Source organism: Crocodylus siamensis, chromosome 10 (genome assembly GCF_052110815.1).
Source record: "Crocodylus siamensis isolate JL-2025a chromosome 10, ASM5211081v1, whole genome shotgun sequence".
Lineage (NCBI taxonomy): Eukaryota > Metazoa > Chordata > Crocodylia > Crocodylidae > Crocodylus > Crocodylus siamensis.
In genome coordinates, this window is record NC_143404.1 from 28,258,234 (window position 1) to 28,279,247 (window position 21,014).

At 45.4% G+C, this 21,014-nt stretch overlaps 1 protein-coding gene across 1 annotated transcript in view; it reads right to left on the reverse strand.

Annotated features, from left to right (window-relative positions):
- Positions 1-21,014, reverse strand: part of SLIT3 (slit guidance ligand 3) — a 946,021-nt gene that overhangs the window by 160,985 nt on the left and 764,022 nt on the right. Inside the window, exon 20 of the mRNA XM_090064655.1 lies at positions 19,827-19,959. Coding sequence (XP_089920781.1) covers positions 19,827-19,959 — 133 coding nt within the window. The remainder of the gene's footprint in view (positions 1-19,826; positions 19,960-21,014) is intronic.

Here is a 21,014-nt window from a genome sequence, read left to right on the forward strand (position 1 = left end):
CATTCATTTTTGATTCTGGAAATGCAGCCATATGCCTGCAGTGGCTCACGTTAGAAGCTGGGGAGCGCTAGAGCAAGCCCTGCCTTCCCTTCAGTAATGGCTGGAAGGCAGGAGGGAAGTGTGGCCAGGCCCCGGCAGGAGAGGGGTGGGTGGCCATCCCCAGCAGGCCACTGAATATGACCGGGGAGGGGAAGCAGCCCTTGTCAGGTTTGTCCCCAAGTGGCAGGGGACAGATGCCAGCTTGGGGAGCAGTCTCCTGTGAAGAGGGGGGGAGAGAGAGGGATTAAGCCCTACTGCCTCCGCCGTCCCACCAGCATGGGACTCCAGGTGCTGCCGGCTTTTCCCTCCTGCTGGGGAAAAGCTGGCAGACTCTGGCTGGGGTCCCATGCTGGTGGGAAAGGGGAGGCAGGGGGGGTTAATCCCTCTCTCTCCCCCTTCCTTCATCTGAGGCACTGCCTGGGCTACCATCTGGTCACACACCCATTGCTTGAGTGGCAAAAGGTGGAAAAGCTGGGCAGACCCCAGCTGGGGTCCCATGCTGGTGCAAGTGGGGTAGGAGGGTGGATTAAACTCCACCTTTCCTGCCTCACCCTACCCACCCTGGCCCAGGTGTGGCCACACCCCCTGCTCTCCACCGGAGCAGGGACTGAGGTGGGGGAGGGCAGAAGGGTGTTGTCAGCTTCCGCATACAGGCCTAGGCTGGGGACTCGTGGGCCTTGGAGGGGGTTTAAACCCCGCTCCCCCCCTCTGCCTGAGCCTGCTGGTTCATGCCCCTGCCCCCTCCACTCCAGTAGATAAATGTCTGCAGGGGCTGCTCCACCCCCACGAGGCAGACTGAGCTGTGTCCCCAGCCTGGATTCCCATTCACATCCCCTTGTCAGCCAACCCGTTGCTCTGGCTAGAGAGCAGAGGTGGCAGGGCCAATCCTGCTCTGCTCAATCAGACAGCACAGCCCAGCCCAGGGCTGCAAAGCATCCTGGGATACTGGGGGACTGGGGTTTAGCTTGAACCAGGAAGGAGTCTGGGACAGAAGTTTCATAAACTGGTTTGATCTAAATCAGTTACGTTTGATACTATATTCAAGCAAGTTTATCTTAAAACAGTTTCAGCTATTTTGAAACTGGTTTATGTGTTTCTGTTGTTACAGGTTTAAACCAGTTTCTGATTACTTAAACTGGTTTATGTGTAACTTCAGTCACTAGCTCAGGAGATAGAGAATAAGGGAGCAAAAATATGAAAAGCACTAACAAACTTTTGGTTTCAAAGATAAGAAGGTTCAAGGGTCCTTACATGTTGGGGTGTTGTACAGTTCACTAACAAAACAGGCAGACTTGGATTCTGAACTTTTCTTACCTTTGGTAAACTTGAACCCAGGGTTTTATGTTGGGCTCAGCTCTAGTAAAACTGTGATGTAAGATCATGACAAGTAAAAATATGGCTTTGTTTAAAAGAGAGAAATGAGAGCTCCAAAGCTAAATTTAACCATCATTCTCTATTAGTGATGAAGTCAGCTTTCTGAAATATATTAGAACTGTATTACTCACTCAAAACATCATTTGATACTGTTGATCTATTTCCTTTTTCTAAGTTGTCAGATTTGAAATACAGATTTAAATGCTCTATCTTAGCTGTAATGAAAATATCCTTTTATAGTATAATTCAAATTTTCTCAATTGAGAGTTTTCCATTTACAGTGTATTAAGCAGCCTGCAAAATCTTTTCTGACTGAACCAGGCAAAGAGCCGAGTCAGTCTCAGCTTTCAGCTAAATTGTTTTTCTCTTTTTATTATTAAAAAGAAAATTCCCTCAATTGTGTGTTAAGTGTTAGTGCATAAGTAGTTCTGACTGCCAGAAAAGTACAGGCACTTGCATCTTCAAGCAGATATTTCTATCAAATATTCCACTTCTGGGTTATCAGTTTGATCAGCATCACTGAGGCAGATGGCAATAAAGCAACACTAGGAAATAGCACACAATTTGCTAGGAAATCTATATGCATCTCAACTGACTCCTTAGAACATATTTACTGTGCCTACTTGATCACAATAGGTTGAACAAGGCATACTACAGCATACTGTAAATACTGCACACACAATACTGCTACTGCTGGTAACTATAAAATGCTCTTTTAAACCAGATTTTATATTCATCTTGCTGTTTAAAGTAGAACAAAATAGGACTAAGTCCTCACCAGTTGGGTGGCAGTCATTTAATCCTTGATATGAAGTATGCACTTTGGAGGACACTGTATCAGTTTTTGGTGACAGGTTAGAGGATAAGAAGAATATAGGGAAAATGTAAGAAGGGAAAAATTTCTTTAGTGATCATGGTGATTTACGGTAAGACAGACATTTGGAAGGCTAGGTAGATTTACACTTTATGGATTCAATTATATAGATATTACACATACACACACACACATATATATATTACATAAGCTTCCATGAGCTGGAGCTCACTTCATCAGATGCCGTGAAAGGACATGCACAGTGACAGAATGCAAAGAGTGATTTGAATACAAAAGGTAGGAAGGGAGGGGGCAGGAGAGGGAAGTTGTGCTGGGAGAGGGAGACAAGTTAAATACTATAAGAACAAGGGGTCACAAAATCTAATCCTAATAATAGGATAAGAAACCATAGTCCCTGTTTAAAATATACTTAACAAAATCTGGTCTGTGGATGATTTCTTGCACCACGGTTTCCTGTTAGAATTGGTTTTTAAAGGCTTGCTGACTAAAAACAGCTACCCTGAGGTCACACATAGTTTCCAGAGTGGTTAAAGGTTCTGATACAGGTCTTTGTGTCATTCTGAAGCTGATGTCACATCAGTGTTCGCTCATTTTTCCGGGAGGGTTTAGTCAGGGGTGTTTTTGCCCTAAGCAGGGCATAGGACCAGACCAGTGGTTCTCAACCTTTTTAGGTACCAGGACCCACTTGTAAACATCGGTGGCCAGTGCTGACCCAGTGTCCCTCACTTCTAATGGGCTGGCCCCTGCCCCCAGCCCCTCAGTGTGTAGGGCAGGAGGAGGGTGTATGGGGCAGGAGGGTGCCAAGCAGCTCCTTTGCAGGCTGGAACTCTGCCAGCCTGCAAGGGAAAAGCCATGCTTTCCCATGTTTTTCTCCAAAGGAGAATCCATTTTTAAAGTTTGTTTGTGACCCTTTCATATATTCTCACGGCCCACTTATGGTCTTTTCAGCCCTACCCCTTCTAGTGATATTTCCTTCCAATCCTATAATTCTATTATCTCTTCAAAAGGATTCAGAGCCAGCCTTTTGTTAATGCATGTGGAGCTCTGTCAGGACCCAGTCCTGGAGCTATATACCCCATATATATAACCAGTATGGGAAATGGATACTATTTAAAAAACTATCAAATCCAAAGCCTGGAAGAATGTTGCAAGACCCTTCATTGGAAAACTGAAATACATCATGTAATTCCATACATGGAAGATGATACAGACACTTCTAAAATAAATTAGCAAACATATGTACTTCTATATTTATTCAAGAGGAGTTATAAAGAAAACAGTGGGGTTTCTACTAGAATATTTAGTGATAAATTAAGAGATTATGCTGAATCATATTTCTGACATGTCCCAGGTGCATAGAGCCAAGGATAGATATACTGTGATGTGCTGAAAGAACTCTCAGGATCTAGCTGTATTTTATTTCATTAACCCTTGGCAATTTGAGTACAGATCTGGTGCTGGCACAGACAAGTCTGCAGAAGCTTTGTTCTTGTTACTCTCATCTCACTGGGTTGGTTGTGGACAACTGCTTCTCTTGCTGAAGTTATGTGCCTGAACTGCTACTTCGATCACCTACCAAGTTCCATGTGGATATGGGGCTATTAGGAGGGTTAGAAAGCTTGAACTGGTTATGGTGTTTTCAGCGAGCTTTCTTATTTGACTTAGGTAAAGTGGTTCAGTGCCTCAAAAGACTAGCGCATACCTGACTTTAAGGGATTGGGTTGTAGGCAGTCTTTCCTAATGGTTAGACCACTGAGAGGAGGCAGGGGCCAGAGTTCACAAGCCAACTACTAAATCTGAAAGGAAATCCAGGGGCAGAGTCCACAACACAGGCCAGGGTCAGGGCCAGGGCAAGAATTAAGAAATCCAGACGCCAAGCTACCAAGTTCAAGGGATAAGCCACAGGTCAAAGTCTGAGAACAGAGCCAAGCAGAGTCAGGAAACCAAGAAACAGATCCATGGGGAAATACAAAGCTGGAGCCCAGGAACAGAGCTGAAATCAGAAACAAGAACCAGGAAAGCCAGAGAGCATGGGGCAGCTGCCAAAGCAAACTGGGGTCAAAACTATTGATGAGGCTGGTGCCGCAGATGGAATTAAATGGGGAGACTGAGCTCCCAGTAGCCAGGCAGGAAGCCAATTGGTTAAATAGTGGGGACAGAGCTTATCAACCACAGACCCAAGGCAGGTGTGTCTGCCTAGGCAATTAACTGAGGCTGGGCTGCCTGCCAGGATCCCTGACAGATGACAAGCTCAGGCCAAGTAAAGCTAGTGAGATGATGGTGGATTTTCTTCAGTATAAACTTGGTATAATAAAAGAAGTTAAATCTTTCCTTTTGAGGGAGTGTACCCTACTAGTGCCTACTATACAGAAACAACATGGGAAGAATTAGTATAATACACAGACAGCGTGAATAATGTAATGGCAGTAAGCATCATGTCCTTCTACCCCTTGTCAAGGAAGATGGGTGAAAGGAGATAGGTCATGGGAGAAGAAAGCAAGTGTGGAGGGCAGGTGTGGAGTGAAGCTAAGCAGACAGACTGCAGAGGCAGTGATGAGAGGGGCGAAGCAAAGAGTGAAGCAGCGAGGGCCGAGGCCAGTTCTAACTGTGAACGTTCTTTAAAGGGGGGGGAGTTTCCTGCTTTGGCTGTTTCTGTTCCCTTCAGTTTTTCTCTGAAGCCACACAGGGTCTTGTTACACTTCACAGTGCTCAAATGCTGATCAGTGTTAGTGCTAGCTTCAGTTTGGAGCGGTCACACGTTAAGGATAAAAATCTGCCACAACTGTGACATGGCACTAGAGGGCTGGTAAGCAGGAGCCCGATTCGGAGTTACAGCAGTGAGTTGCCACTACATGGCTGGTGAGCCAGGACAGGCTTCCACCCCTCCTCTAGGTGGGGATATGCGAGACATGGTTTTGGGAGGAAGGAGCAGGGACATGAAGCTGGAAGGTGAAGAGTTAATGGGATGGGGATGGGTAAATGGGTAATGAAATGGGAAGTGGAAAGGAAATGGGGTGGGGGAAGGGTGGTGAAATGAAGGAAGCCAGCCACTGAAGGATAAAATAAAAAAGTAACACAAAAAAGGACTTAAAAAAGAAATAAGGAAAAAGTAAATAAAGGAGGTCTCATGTTTTAATAGATTGGTATCTAGGATTGGGTTGTGGGGGCTGCTGATTATGCTTTCTGGGGTAGCTTCAAGGTGGGAACAGTGAGGGAAGGTGCTTTAGGGGGAGCTACTGCCCCTACCCTGGGAAGGGAGCCCTAGCTCATGAGGACGCAATCTGACCTCTACTTTGTTCCCCCTAACAGCCCCTAGACCCCACTCCTGGACCCTCTGTGCCCTGTGACTTGCTATCTGGCATGTGCTCTGCAGGCTGTTTGCATGGGACTGCAACCCCCGGGAGTGGGAAGGTCACCCCACCCCCTTTACCCCAGGAGCAGGAGGGGGATTTGGTTTGGTGCCAAAATGCCCTCATGACAGTAGAGTTCAGGAGGTTGATGATTTGTCCACAAAGAATAGGAGAGGAGGGGAAGAACACTGCATCCTCAGATCCTGGAGGATTGCAACTTGGGTGGTTTATCTGTGGGGAGTGGCCACACATTAATGGAACATGAGCCTGGTAACACAGATCAGATAAACCTGCTTTGGAGTGGCATAATTTTAAGCTGCCTAAAGTGTGTTTAAAACCAGTTTCACATATTGTGTGGACAATCCAGGGGCCAAAACTCCAGGGGCCACCTAAAATTAATGTATAACAAGGCCCATAGTGAGTAGAAGAGATGAGGTACTACCTGGATTCTAGTACCCTGAGAATTGGGGATGGAACTGTATTATTACTACATACAAGAGGAGCCTTAGACACGAACCAGGACTGCAGTACAGAGCTCTAAACAAACACAGAACAAAAAGATAGCCTTCCTTCCTGGGAGTTTACAATTCAAATCTAAGACAACAGATTTACACATACAAAGGTGGGGGGAAATGATAGTTTTGGTTACCTTTATAGGTATTTATCTTAGTACACTAGTGGTCTGAACATGGTTGAGTCCTTGCAGGTACTGTAACAAAGGAGAGTTTTAAGGAGGGATTTGGGGGAGAAAGGTGATTTGGGCATGCTTATAAGGAGCTCCTCCCAAGTATAAAGGACACTGTGAGAGAAAGAACAAAAAGGTTTGCTGGAATATGCAACAGATTTGCAATGAGGATGCCAGCATATGCTAATGGGAGGTGTTATATATTACATTGATAGTAAACGAGAGACAACAGGTAAGGGTTGAGAAACCACAAAATCTCTTGAACACGAAAAAAGGAAGCTTGTGTTCAATGTAGTAGAGATGGGGAAGCCAATGGAGACATGGAAAGAAAGTTCAATCTAGTGATCTTCTAAATTGATAGAAGTGGGGTAAGGTTGCATTTGTCAAAGCCAGAAAGAAAGACATATTGCCGTATCAAGACATGAGCTGATGACAGCCTGACTAACCATTTTATCTGTATGGATGGGCAGACATCTTAAGAGATGTTATGGAAAAAGAAGATAAAAGATTTAAAATCAAAAACGATGGGCTTAAGTGACAGAGGACAGCATTGTGCACTATGATGAAGAAAAGAAGTAAGAATGAGCTCATGGACAGGAATCCAAGAGGATATGTCAGAGAGCCACACTGAGATTTTAATTTAGACAGTGGACATTTTTGAAATAGAGAAATTTGAGCTAGGGGACCAAAGAATCATGGAAGCCAAATGGAAAGATTTTGAAGAGAAAGGCATGAAAGGCTAACCAGTCAAGGAGGTAAATGAAAGATAACCTTTTCAATCTACAAAGATGAAGATGGAGTACTGGGTTTCAGCTTTGGCTAGAAAGATATTATTAGAGACACCGGAGGCAGCAGTTCCAGGGGCTTTTTTTCTACCAGAAAATCCTGGTAGCAGCAAAGGAAAGAAGGAATCTGGAGAGAGCCTATGACAGATCTGAAAGAGTTAAACTCCAGAGAACAATTGTAAAGGGCTGGCTCATGAAAGTGGCATGGTGTCGTATTTGGAGAGACAAGTGGGCTGCACCCATGTGAGCAGCAGCATGTGTTTGCAGCAGCACAAATAGTACAATTTGTGTGATCACTTTGTACTGCAGTGCATGCCCCTGCTCGTGTGGTTTGCAGTGAAACGCATTGTCCCACTGTTCCATGTGCTGCAGGGGAGCTGGCTGGGGCACAGGGTGCCTCAGTGTGGGGTAGGCAGCACACACACTGAGGCTCCCTGTACCCCAGACAGCCCACAAGTGGCACGTGGAGACGGGAGCAGGCAGCCCTGTCTCCACATGCAGCAAAGCCCCCACCTTGTGCCCCAGCCAGCTGCTCCTTGCCTGGTTGCTCCTGTGTTTCTGCGTGCCTCAGCATAAGGGCTGCCTGCTCCTCCATCTTGAGGCACACTGCAACCTCTGCAGCTGGCTGGGGCGCAGGATGCCTCAGCATTGGGTCTCTGCATTTGTCCTATCACACAGCACTATTGGGGTGCTTTGTGCCATTTTTTTTCCAGGGGCTTTTTTTTCTACCAGAAAATCCTGGTAAGAAATTTTGCCCCAGCACTGCTAATTCATAGTGCTGTGCATGGTTTAACATGTGATGTGTAGTTTGTGGCACTGCAAAGAGATTTGCAGCACCACAAATTGCATGTGCCTCCACATCTAGATTTGGCCATGGAGTCAAAGGTAGAGTGTTAAGATGGAAGAGACCAAAGAATACCATTTATGTTATGGTTAAGAGGCAGAAGGGAATGAGATGTTGAGGAATAGTGTTAAGATAGGAGATGAGAGTGGGTGTGAACATTAGGATATGGGTTAGGATCAATATTGGGGTGAACAGAGAGTTTTGAAGAGGAGAGGAGAGGAGAGCCTTCAGTCTCTGACAGGGAAGGAGGATGGGAGAATCATAGGAAGGGAATGAAAGCAAGCTGAGATCATACTGAGTTTTATCAAGATCCTGTGCATAGAGTAGAGTGGAGGCAGGAAAAATGGAGGGTTTGAAGAGTGAGTAAGAAGGGGAAAATGGGGACCAGAGATTGAATTGGGTTATGGAATAAAAGGAAGTTTAGACATGGAAGAGAGGGCTGAGAGTAAACAATAAGTCATCAACACCAAATCACAAAGAAGCTAAGTGACAATGCAAGACAGAGACCTGAAGCTGAACCAAACTTGATGGTGTACCGAGAGGTGAACGCAGCAATAGAGAACAGTGTCTGCTGAAGATTAAGTCAAGGGAATCTCTCTTTTCAGAAGTGTTAGGGTTGAACAAAGGCCACAGGTTAAATGAAAAAGTATACAACTAAGGGATCAGGTACAGCTAGGTGTACTGAATTTACCAAGGATGAGACTTGGAGACTGAGACTAAAAAGGAAGAGGAAGAGTCAGAAGTAAATTGCAATTCAGTATATAGTCTTAGAAATACATGTAAAACTAAACACTAAAATACGGATGTACACATGCAACAATTGTTGTGTCCCAATGTTTTGTATTGTAACAATATTTTGAGACTGGAGACATCATGATTAGTACCTATTTAAGCTAAAATTAAAAAAAAATGTTCATCGTAATACAAATAATGTGCACTCTGTCCAGAAGTTCCTGCAACTTTTTCTACCAAGCGTAAAATCTCACATCCCAGAGACCTATGAAAGCAGCTAGTTATGGCCATATAAAACTGAACAAAACTGCACTCATTTACATAACAGATAGATTTCAAAAGCATGCTTGAGAAACTTGTTTCAGACAATTAAAAACAGACTTCCTAATACACTGAGCAGAGGAAGGTTAGGCTGCATACTTCTGGCCAGCTGGATGACTACAGTTTGAAAGGACCATGTCTTCCATTCTGAGCAATGTACAGAGCACAGGAAAACCATGCTTGCATACCAGAAGGGAAGGGCATGAAGAGAAAATAGCATTATTCTTCTTATGAAATCAGTGGAAAGCTTGCTTAGGGTTTTGTAAAGGTGGCACTAGGAAACAGTGACTCTTGATTTTTCCTCTTAGAGGCCAGAAGTCTTATACTGTATGCATCTGACTGTTTATAGAAACTTTCACCATACGGCCCTTCTTCTCCCAAAAGCAGGCTTAGACCACATGCTTTTCATGGCAGCTTGTCTTCAAATGTCAAGCAGATGATGAGTTTCCAGTGACTATTTTTCACCCTGTACTTCCTCCCAAAGTTGCTTGTGTGTTGTGTGGTCCTAGGTACCACCTCTCCTCCCATAATGCTTCTAGTCTTTCCCCTCTCTTGCTCCCTGTGTCAAATCATTGATAAAAAAAAAATCAGCATATGATTATCAATGTATGATTATCAATGTTATCCCTTGTGTGATCTTTTCCTGCAGGACTTGAACCTTCCTGCACAAGACCACAATTCTACACATCACAAAACTTACCAGCTTGCTCACAGCACCTGTCAAGTGCAACATTTTAAAAGGCCTAGGAGTGGAACAGCAGGTTGGAGGCTACTGGCAAAGCAGTGTGGGAAAGGTTGAACAATACCCTTTTGCAAAATACCAGGCTCTGTCCAATGCTGTTTACCTTGTTTTTAATCAAACTTGAATTAATTTCTAAATTACAAAGGATACCTTCTGAAGCATATTTCATGTGTGAAAAGGATTCATGGCAAAGACTAGAGCTGTAAATCTAAGATTAACAGTGTCATTGTAGGGACTTGAGATGGTATGGCTATTTCTAAGTTTTGGATTTGAGGGGCATCAGACAAAAGGTCTCTGCTCAATCTTCTTACCAATTTCTGTAATCAATACAGAACAGTACAGAACAGAATCCCAGGAAGAAAACTGGAGATCAATAGAGCATAAGGTCTTAACTTTGCATGCAACAACAACACTGCAGAAGCTCTACTTAGTGCTGTATGCCTCATTTGGAGAGAGTAGACTTCTACCCACTGGAAAATGACATTTGCTCTAGGTTTCAAAGTAAAAGGCATGATCATTTCAGCACATTGCTATTTAGTAACTGTTGCAGTTGGAAATTTCCTATTGTGGGAATGTTTTGGAACTTTATATGCAGCTCTAAGTTACTGGCTCAGATGCAGGGAAGTGTTTTTTATTAAAAGGTGATATATAAAAAATATGTTGCATTTTAATGTAAAGTATTATAGCTGACATGCCTTGTTACTGATGCTGCCATTGTCACTTGGAAAATGAAAGTTTAAAAATGTAAGAATTCATAAAAATTCTACTAAAATACCCCCCTTCATTTCTTGCATCAGAATGGCAAATCTGTTCCTTCCCTAAGAATGAGCCATGGGCTATGGGGACAATTAACTGCATACCTTTACTCCAGCCATTGCCAAGGACTCTATTTATGGTGAAACTCCTGCTGTTCTAATACAGTGTGTGAGGGACAGGATCTAGACCCTCAGCACAAAAGACCCATTGCTCTCCAGGTCTTACTACAACTGAGTATGCTGTGAGCTGGGTTTGGGAAGATAGGGAAAATGTTAATGAACGAGCAATTATCCCCTTGTAAGAAGCCAATGCTTGCTGCAATTGTGGGCAAGTAGTTATACTTTTTAATGAGTAGTAGAGTTTCAGTGGCTATAGTAGCATTCATAGGTTCCATGTTGCTCTGGAAAGTCAAGAAAACCTTGCCATGCAGACCCTTTCATGTAGGGGCACACTGATAGAGATTTCTGGGTCCAATACTGGTAGCCAGTTTTTAAAGGAAGCATATCAGCCGATGCAGATCCAATCTCTGATACCAGCCTAGAAGCTTGGAGAGCTGCATTCAGCTAGTAAGTCTGGTGTGGTGGAAGAGGAGGGGGGAGGGGAGTGAAGAGGCCAGATCAAGGCCCCCGTGGTGAGGGAGGAGGGAGGCTGGGGTTAGAGGAGGGGCTGGGACAAGGCTGCACAGCTGGGGTGGGGTGGGCGCAAGTACAGAGCTGCAGTTCATCTAGGGGGTGTGGGGAGGGGAGGGAGCAGCTCCTGCCACTGTGTGTTGCTTGTGTGGGACCCACTGGTTTGGTGCTTGCCTGCTGGTCATGCAGCTCCCGCTGCTGCTGTTCCTGATGCTCAACCGGGAGGTCATGGGGGGGCATGTGCCCCCTGACCTGTGTGGGGCGGGGGGGGCTGCGGCCAAGGCTGCATGGGGCCCTTCCCAGCCTGCCCTGCCCATGTAGATCTGGGGGCACATGCCTTCCCCCTGCCTTCCCAAGCAAGCAGTGGCAGCAGTGGCAGCAGCTGCCAGATGAGCAAGCGAGTGCTGGACCAGCAGCTCCTGCACAAGTGGTGAGCAGTGGTGGGATCTCCCTTCTGCCTTCCCCATGCTCCCCCAATGAGCCACAGCTCCGTCCTGCACCCGCCCCACCCCAGCTGGGCAGTGCTTTCCCCAGCCACAGCCTCACTCCTCCCTCACTGCAGGGGGTGTTGATCTCCCCGCCCTTTCCCCTTCCTTCCCACCACACCAGACTTACCAGCCGCACGTGGCTCTCCAAGCTGCCAGGCTGTGCTCCTCACTGCTTATATGTTACACTGTAGCTGTGTGCGCACACAGGCATTTATCAGTCAAATTATTGGCCACATCAGGCCAATTTCCAGTGCAATCAATGTTCTTAATATCGGTGCCGATCTATTATCAGACCGATGTATCGGTGCACCCCTACTTTCATGTGCACAGCTTAGCCAATCAAAAGCTAAGTGGTTTCTGGTTTGGTCTTGAAGCTGGTCCCCAACAATTTCTAGCATTTGCAGCACTCACCAGTGGTATTTAGTGTCATCAGTGGTTCAGGATATATCCTGTGATGGCTTGAATACAAACCAGTGAATATCACTAACACATCAGACTGCACTGGAAAGGGGGTGGTGGGGGGATGGAAATCATCCCCAAGACTTTACACTAAAATTTAATTTCTTTGTAAATTAGTAATTTGCTGAAGAAAGTCTCCTTCATCCCTATTCTGTCAAATCTACCAGCTACCTAGAGAAATTAAGCCCAGCAGACATTTATTTCAAACAACAACAACAACAATAATAATAGTAGCAGCTTTGATGCCCCCTATTCTCCTACTGTCTCTATCTGCAGATAACTAATCTGTGATGTTGCCATGTGTTAGAATATGCTGGTATAGAATCAAAGACAATTTAAAAATATCTGAACAATGGATATCAGTGCCATAATGGTTAAACTACACTTTATCATATTAAACATATGTAAAAAAGATGGAGACTACAAAAGAATCACTGTTTGCCACAAAGAAAATCAAAGTGTTCAAGTAGGTTTGTTCCAGAAATGGAAAATTAAAACAAACGAACAAGCCTCCCCCACCTTTCAATCTCCAAAAACTTTTGGAGTTTTCACAGATAACTAAGTCCTAAATGATGCAAGAGTTTCTACATCCTACTCAACACCTTGAGAGTAAAGGTTGATCATATTCTTTTCATTTTAGACCTGTGATGCTTTGGAAACAACACATGCCAAAACTGAGTCAATCGTTGCTTTAAGAACTATAGCCAAGAAAATTCTCCCTCAGTTTCAGTTTACTGACAAACTGGAAGTTCAGCACTGGTTGAAAAGAAGCAGAACAGAGTGAATTCAGGACTGAATTTGGATACAGCTGAGATGGATTCAGGGTTTATTACTGAAACATGAAAAATCCAGGGTTGAAAGAAGCAAGAGGAGGTGCAGTTGGGTAGACTTCTATCATTGAGTTTTTGGATCCAGTACATCCGGCCAAATTAGGAGGTTTGTGGATCAAATAACAGGACATAACTACATGAATCCCCATGAAGCTAGGGGACCCCCCCTGCAGGCAGCTTCTCAAGCCTGTCTGCCAGGCCGCAGCAACAGCAACAGTTGGTAGAGGGGGCCACGTGGCAGTAATCATACCTACCTAGTTTCCTACTCAAACAAGCACCTAAGGAGCCATGCGAACAGGGCCCACCCTGCCATATGGTGTATGCCTAGGCTTCTTAATCTGGATGGACCACCCACACCTGGTACCTCAGAGATCTTTACCCAGACAGAGCCCATGGTCCCAGCCTTCATGTAGACAGAGCCCCTGACCCCAGGCTGCAGAGGCTGCTTGGCATGTCTGCTGGATGCTGAGATCTAGGGTACAGGCATTCCTGCTTGTGGAGACTCACTTGGAGAACCAGGTGAGGGAACTCCAGGAGAAGGTGAGCAGACTGTGAACCATTAGGGAACACAAGGAGGACACTGATGCTTACTGCCAGGCCCTGCACCTGGAGAAGAATGCCACAGAGACCAGGCAGAAGAGTGAGCTTCAGCAAGATGCCCCAACCGAAAGCTTAGTGGAAATTGGTCACATTGAGGCCCAAAGCCACAACATACATCAGTTGCTCCACCAATAGCTCTGCACAACTACACAGCCCTTGCCATCGACGGATGAGGCATCTGCATTCTCCACACTGAGGACAGGACAGGAACAGCCACCCCCACTGAAGAAGCAACAAAGGAGTGATTGTTGTGGGAGACTCCATGCTGTGGGGGACAGAAGGTGCCATCTGTTATCCAGATCCTTCCAAGAGGTCTGCTGCCTTCCAGGAGCCAGGATCTGAGATGTAACAGCAAGGATCCCAAAGCTGGTCCATCCTATGGACCACTACTCCCATGCTCCTTGTCCACATGGGCACCAATGACACAGTGAGAAACAACCCTGGAGAATCATGAGTGACTACAAGACCATAGGGGTGAAGCTCAAGCTCAAGGAACTAGGAGCACAAGTGGTCTTCTCCTCAATCCTCCCAGTTAGAGGCCATGGTAGTCAGAGGGAGAATGCATCAATGAAGTCAACCAAAGGCTTCAGAGATGGTGTCACTGTGTTGGTTTTGGATTCCTCGACTTTGGTATTCAATTCAATGGTACTGGTCTGCATGCAAGAGATGGTATCCACCTCATGGCAGAGGGAAGAAGCTCTTCTCTATGAGAATCACTGACTTGCTGAGGAGGGCTTTAAACTAGGCATGTCCGGGGGACTGAGGATAGATTCCAACTCTGTAATCCTCTCGGTAAAGATGACCCAGGGGAGGGTATTCAAATAGGGGACATCCAAATGAGTGCCAACACCCTGAGACACTTGCAGAGTGACAGAAAACCTGAGACAACTAGGGGTGAACTCAGGTGTCTTTATGGGAATGCCAGAAGCATGGGCAATAAACACGATGAACTGGCACTCCTTCTGGCAGATGAGGGATTTGACCTCATTGGGTTGATGGAGACCTGGTGGGATGATACATATGACTGGGCAGTGGACATTGAGGCTATAGGCTCCTATAGGAAGGATTGGGTTGGGAAGAAGGGAGAGGGGTGGCCCTCTATGTGAAAGAGCAGTACCCCTCCCTGCAGGTCATGTTTGATTGCACAGGGAAGGCCCCTTGAGACCTCTGGGTCAAGATACAAGGGGGCTCAGAAGAAAGGGACCTGATGGTGGGAGTCTACTATAGACCTCCCTACCAAGAAGAGGAGAGTGACCAGGCATTCTCCAGGGAACTGACTGAGGCAGCCAGCACTAAAGACCTGATTGTCATGGGTGACTTCAACTACCCTGACATCTGTTGGGAAGACCATTCAGCCAGCTCCAGCAGGTCAACCAACTTCTTGGCAGCTATTGATGACCTGTTCCTGACACAGGCTGTGGAGGGACCAACTAGGGGTAAAGCCACTCTGGACTTGGTGCTGACCAAAGGGGAAGACATGGTAGGTGACCTGAAGATTGGAGGTACTCTGGGCAACAGTGATCACAATCTGATTAGATTCACCATCCACTGAAAGGCTGGGAATTCTGTCAGCAGAACAGAAGTCCTAGACTTCAGAAGGGCAGACTTTGGTAAACTCAGGAGTCTAGTTAGAAAGGCCTTTGCAACCAGCAACTGGATGAATTTGGGAGTTCAGGAACAGTGGTGCTTCCTTAAGGAGGCAATTCTCACTGCTCAAAAAGAGGCCATCCCCATGCAGTCAAAAAGAGGGAAAGGGGCCAAGAGACCTTTGGCTCAACAGGGACATTAGGGAACTTCTGAAAAAGAAAAAAGAAGCATATAATGCAATGGAAAAATGGTTCAGCATCCAGAGAGGAGTACACTCATATGGCCAGGGTCTGCAGATGTATGAGACACAGGAAAGCTGAGGCATGCATGGAGATCAAGCTGGCAACCAAAATAAAAGACAACAAAAAGTCCTTCTATAGGTACATAGGGAGCAAGAAAAAATCAAGCTCCACTGTGGGACCCCTACTGAATACAGTGGGGCAGCCCACAGTTGATCCCCAAAAAGGCAGAGCTCCTAAATACTTACTTCACATCAGTATTCCTGAAATCAGACAGGAACTGTTCACCTGTCCAGAGGCCCAGGGAATATGGGGAAGACAACAGTCCACATGAAATCAGTCCTGAACAGGTGAGGGTACTCTTAGAACATTTGGACGTTTTCAAGTCTGCTGGGCCAGATGACCTGCATCCAAGAGTCCTGAAAGAACTGGCTGAGCTCATAGCAGGTGCCTCTGGCAAAGCTGTTTGAAGAGTTGTGGAACTCAGGAGTGGTCCTGAATGACTGGAAGAGGGCTAACTGTGGTACCCATCTTTAAGAAAGGGAAGAGGGATGACCCTGCAAACTACAGACTGGTCAGTCTGACTTCAGTCCTGGGAAAAATCTTTGAAAAAATTGTCAAGGAGGCCATCAACCACAAGCTTGTAACTGGTGGGGTATTAAGAAGCAACCAGCACAGGCTTTGTTGAGGGGAGGTCATGCCTAACAAACCTGGTGTCCTTTTATGACCAGGTAACTAACCAGCTGGACAAGGGACATGAGGTTGACATCATTTACCTAGACTTCAGCAAGGCCTTTGATACTCGTTTCCCATGAGATTCTCTCAATTAAGCTGGAGGGTACTGGCCTAGACCAGTCTACAGTGAGGTGGGTTGGCAACTGGCTCAGAGGCTGATCCCAGAGAGTTGTAATTGATGGGATGGCCTCATCCTGGAGGGCTGTCTCCAGTGGTGTCCCCCAGGGATCAGTGCTTGGGCCTGTGCTCTTTAACATCTTTATCAATGACTTGGATGAGGGGTGGAAAGCACAATGATTAAGTTTGCAGGATGACACCAAGCTGTGGGGAAATGTGGGCACATCTGAGGATAGGGTAAGGATCCAGGATGACCTTGACAGACTGGTCCTATGGGCTGAATGCAATCAGATGAGGTTCAATAGGGACAAGTGCCAGGTCCTTCATCTGGGTAGGAAGAACCTTCACCACAACTATACAATGGGTGGTGGTCCACTGGCTGGCACTGCATCTGAAAGGGACCTGGGGGTGACAATTGACCAGAAGATGAATATGAGCCAACAGTGCAATGAAGTCACCAGCAGGCAAATAGAACTCTGGCGTGCATCAGCCAATGTGTTGCAAATAGATCCAGAGAGGTGCTCCTCCCCCTCTATTCGGCATTGGTGAGGCCACAGCTGGAGTACTGTGTCCAGTTCTGGGCACTGCACTTCAGGAAGGATGTGGATAAGCTTGAAAGGGTACAGAGAAGGGCCACCCATATGATTAGGGGCCTGGAGGATAGGCCCTATGAGGAGAGACTCCAGGAACTGGGCCTGTTGTTCAGTCTGAGTAAGAGAAGACTGAGAGGTGACTTGATAGCCACCTACAAGTATGTCAGGGGTGAACACCAAGATCTAGGGGAGCAACTCTTCAGAAAGGCACCCCTTGGGAGGACAAGGACCAATGGGCACAAGCTAATTGAGGAAAAATTTAGGCTGGACATAAGGAAAAATTCTTTTCTGTAAGGGTATCTAGAATCTGGAACACACTCCCAGCAGAGGTGGTGCAGTCACCATCCTTGGAGGTGTTCAAGAGGAGGCTGGACAAGCACCTCATTGAGCTCATTTGAGCCCAATAACCTCCTGCCCATGGCAGGGGACCAGACTTGATGATCTTACAGTCCCTTCCAGTCCTTTGATTCTATGATTAGCAGCCATGATATGCTGATGCAGTGTCCCTGCCCATGCCATTGCCCCTCACCCTCAAGCCACAGGCCCCCCAACACTGCTGGTGCCCCTCACTCCCAACCCACAGTCGCTTGACCCTGCCAGCACCCCTCACTCCCAATCCATAGCCCTGCCAGCACTGATGATACCCCTCACTCCTTACCTGCTGCCTCTAGGCCTCAGCCCCCACAGTATGTGAGGAATGGGGTGGGTACATAGGAAATCATTGGTGTGGGCACAGGTGACATGTAGGGGAGCAGAGGGATATAGGTGATGCATGGGAGGGGTGAGGGGGACATGTGCCCCCCCAGATTTCTGTACCCACAGTGGGGCTGCAGCCAGGTTGGACCAGCTCCATGTAGGAGCCATCTCTACAGCTCAGCGGGTGGGACCCAGCATGGGAGAGGGCATTGAGCTGCCAAGGTGAGGTGCAGCTGTGGCACCCTGCTGCTGCCAGGCGGGGGGAGGGAGGGTTCACTTTGGTAGCCAAGGCAGTATGGTGCTCCCTCCCACACTGGGTGTTGCCTGCTAGGCCATGTAGGTGGCTCCTGCCTTGTGCAGGTTTAGCCTGGCCACAGCCCTGCACCCTGCTGTGGATGCAGAAATCTGGGTGGGGGGGCACATACCCCCAACCACACTGCATCGCATGTGCTCCTATCTCCCCCATCACACCAATGGCCTGTACTTGACAGCCTCCCTCTCCCTGCCCCCATAGACTTACTTGAAGGGAGCTGCAGGAGCTATTTTCCACCACACTGTCTGGCTGTCATGTGCATGTGTGCATGCATACATACACGTGGCTCACCCTGCCCCTTGCATCCCACACACCCCAGCCTCTTGCAGCCTGGAACCCAGCTAGTCTGCAAGCAGAAACCTGTGGTTTCCCAGGTTGTTCTCCTTTAAAGGAGAAAATCTGTGTTTTTCTGTGGCAAATGGAAAATCTGGATCCCTGGTGATGAAATGAGAAGAATAGGAATGAATCTGACTTTCAGCTCAAACCATTTTACTCATAATGGACAAATCTGATCTGGAATAATTCAGACATGATAAACCTGAAATTCCACAAAACACCAAGTCACCTTCCAAAGTAGGCTTCTTTTTCATTCACTATGAACTTTAGCAAGTAAACAGTAACTCTAAGCATTTTAGTCGATAAGTAGTTTCTTGATATTGTATGTATTTATGCAGAGGACCCACAATCTCCTTTAATATGTGTTACCACATACAGGATGCGTCTATACATGCTATTACGGTGCATGAATAAACTCTGAAGCGTATTGCTCCTGGGTACACTATTTGAACATGCTCCCAGGAGCAATAAACTCTGCAGTTTACTCATGTGCAGCATGTTGAGCCAGGTCAGAGCAGCCCTGGCTAGCAAAGGACCTGTGGGGGGTAAAAATCTCTGCAGCAGGATAGTAGTTACAAATACTATGCTGCTGATGAGTAAATTAATTTATTTCAGCCTAATAGGGGCAGACATGTGGATGCTGAGACATTTACAGTGCAGCTAATTAGTCAACTATAGTAAATGTCTCGTATAAACACGCCTACACACAAGATGCCCATTAAAAGTGCCACCTAGTGTTATAGAATAAAGACTCCACAACAGGTACAACATGTGCATCAGCACAGCACAATTTATTTCCCAGATCTATCGGAACTAATGTTGAGAGCGGAAGTGTTCAAATTGCATTCTTTTCTTCCTTTCTGACTACCAACGATAATGCTAAGTAGTGTCAATCAGATGCACTGGCCTATTCATGAGAAATAAATTTAAAAACCACCAAGTTACTTACACTGTCATCAGTTGGTGCCCAACTTTATTCATATATAAACAGTCATCATATGGGGACAGTAACTTCTCACCCAGTCTCAGTGGCCTTGCGGTGAAAAGCTCTATATTCCTACTACCAAACTGTTTAATCTATTTGGTTCCTCCAATATTGTTTTCTTTCAATGTAAAGAATGAAAAACCAATATAAAAATTCATAGAAAATGAAAAAAAGATAGAAAGGCTACCCTCAATACATGCAAGTTTACTTTACAATTTAATCTAATTATCTGTTATTTTAGTCATTTCATATGCTTTAGAGAAAAGAATCCACTGTTTGTTTTCACTGCTGTTTCTTTTGAAAAATGTCATGTGGTGGGATAATTACCTCACAGATGTGCATGTAGGGAATACATTTTTCATCATTTTTTCAAACTGCCCATTGTTAACTTAGGCTGGAAACGTACTGCAGAATTCAGTATTGATTTATTCATTTTTCCTCCATATGTAGAATGAAAGGAAACACCTATATGGGCTGGTGCACAATTTTAAATGACCTGTCTTCCCTATGCGAAGTGTTATACAAAATTTCAGCTTAATGGGGCATAAGAAAAAGTGAACAAAAATTGAAATACATGGAACATATCAAAGTACAAGGATTACCCCTTCATTCACGGAAGTCAGTAGCAAAATGCCCATGGTCCAAAATATGCCTGGCAGCTACCTTTGTCTGTATAGCTTCATGAACTTGTACGCTTTAGTTCTTGTGAAAAGACAAGAATACATAAAATAAAAGAGTACATAAAATATAACTTACAGTTCAGTCACATCCTTGGGGATGCCTTTGGGCAGGATCTTCAGACCTTTATTGCTGCAGCGTACCACTGAATCCATGCAGGTACACTGGGCAGGACATGGAGGAGAAAGGAGACAGCTGCTTTCATCATTACCTAGAGAAAGAAAGAAACATGAGAGGACTTCTGACACTTGAGAAAGAAATCCGCCTCACAGCCTAGAAGAGTTTGCTTCTAAGAGACATTCACATCTAGCTCAAAACAGTGACAACCATAAATCTATGACAGCCATTACTAGGTTTTAAACTGGTCCCTAACAGTTAATCTCTCTCTGACCCCATCTAGGGTTTAGTGAGCATAAAGAGAACACTAGACTCAGGGTGCAAAAATGTCTTGTAAAATTCTGTGGCAATTTGTTTAAAAGGAAGTAGTTTTAGCCAAAAGAAAACCACAAATTAGTTTCAACTAGACAGACACTCTCATTCCCTGCCGTGTTAGCTGAAACAGAGAAGTTTAACAGAATGTTACTCTCAAGCTTATCTTGACATAAGACAATCATCACCTACTTCATGTTTTATAAATAATCTTCTTTTTTAAACACAACTTTTAGTTAAGTGTGTGACTTTTAAAGTCAGCATAACACTTCATTTATCATTTTCATTGAAAAGCCTTGTTGCTTTTGACAAGCATAACCAGGCAAAAACAAACAAACTGAGCAACATACACAGAATAGATGGTGATCCATCTGTGCATACATAAAATATCTAGTGCCCCTAAACTGGATTCAGAACTTCCATAAACAACAGATTACATCTCATAAGTGAAGAACAACAGGGTTTTCATGGAAGAAACCAAGTCTTTGAAGTGAAGAATGTTCAACTCTGGATTTTACTCAGAAACAACAGCCTTCACAAAACAAAAGAAAAATGCAAGCTGTAGTATTGAGATGCATATGGAAAGAATGTGTAGGGTGCATATTTTAGATGTAAATGATAAAAAAATATAAATGTTTATGAATGCAAGTACAATGAATGTCCTAAACACTGAAATAAAGTGGTACAGTTTCAAAATGTGTGGTCATATTCCCTTTGAATATCTGCCAGCACCAGGGTTAACTGAAGCACACATGCTTTTTTTCTCCTGACCTTAAAAATCTGCCAGATGTATGATGCGACCTTTAGGTATAAACAAGACTGACTCTCGTGCTAGAA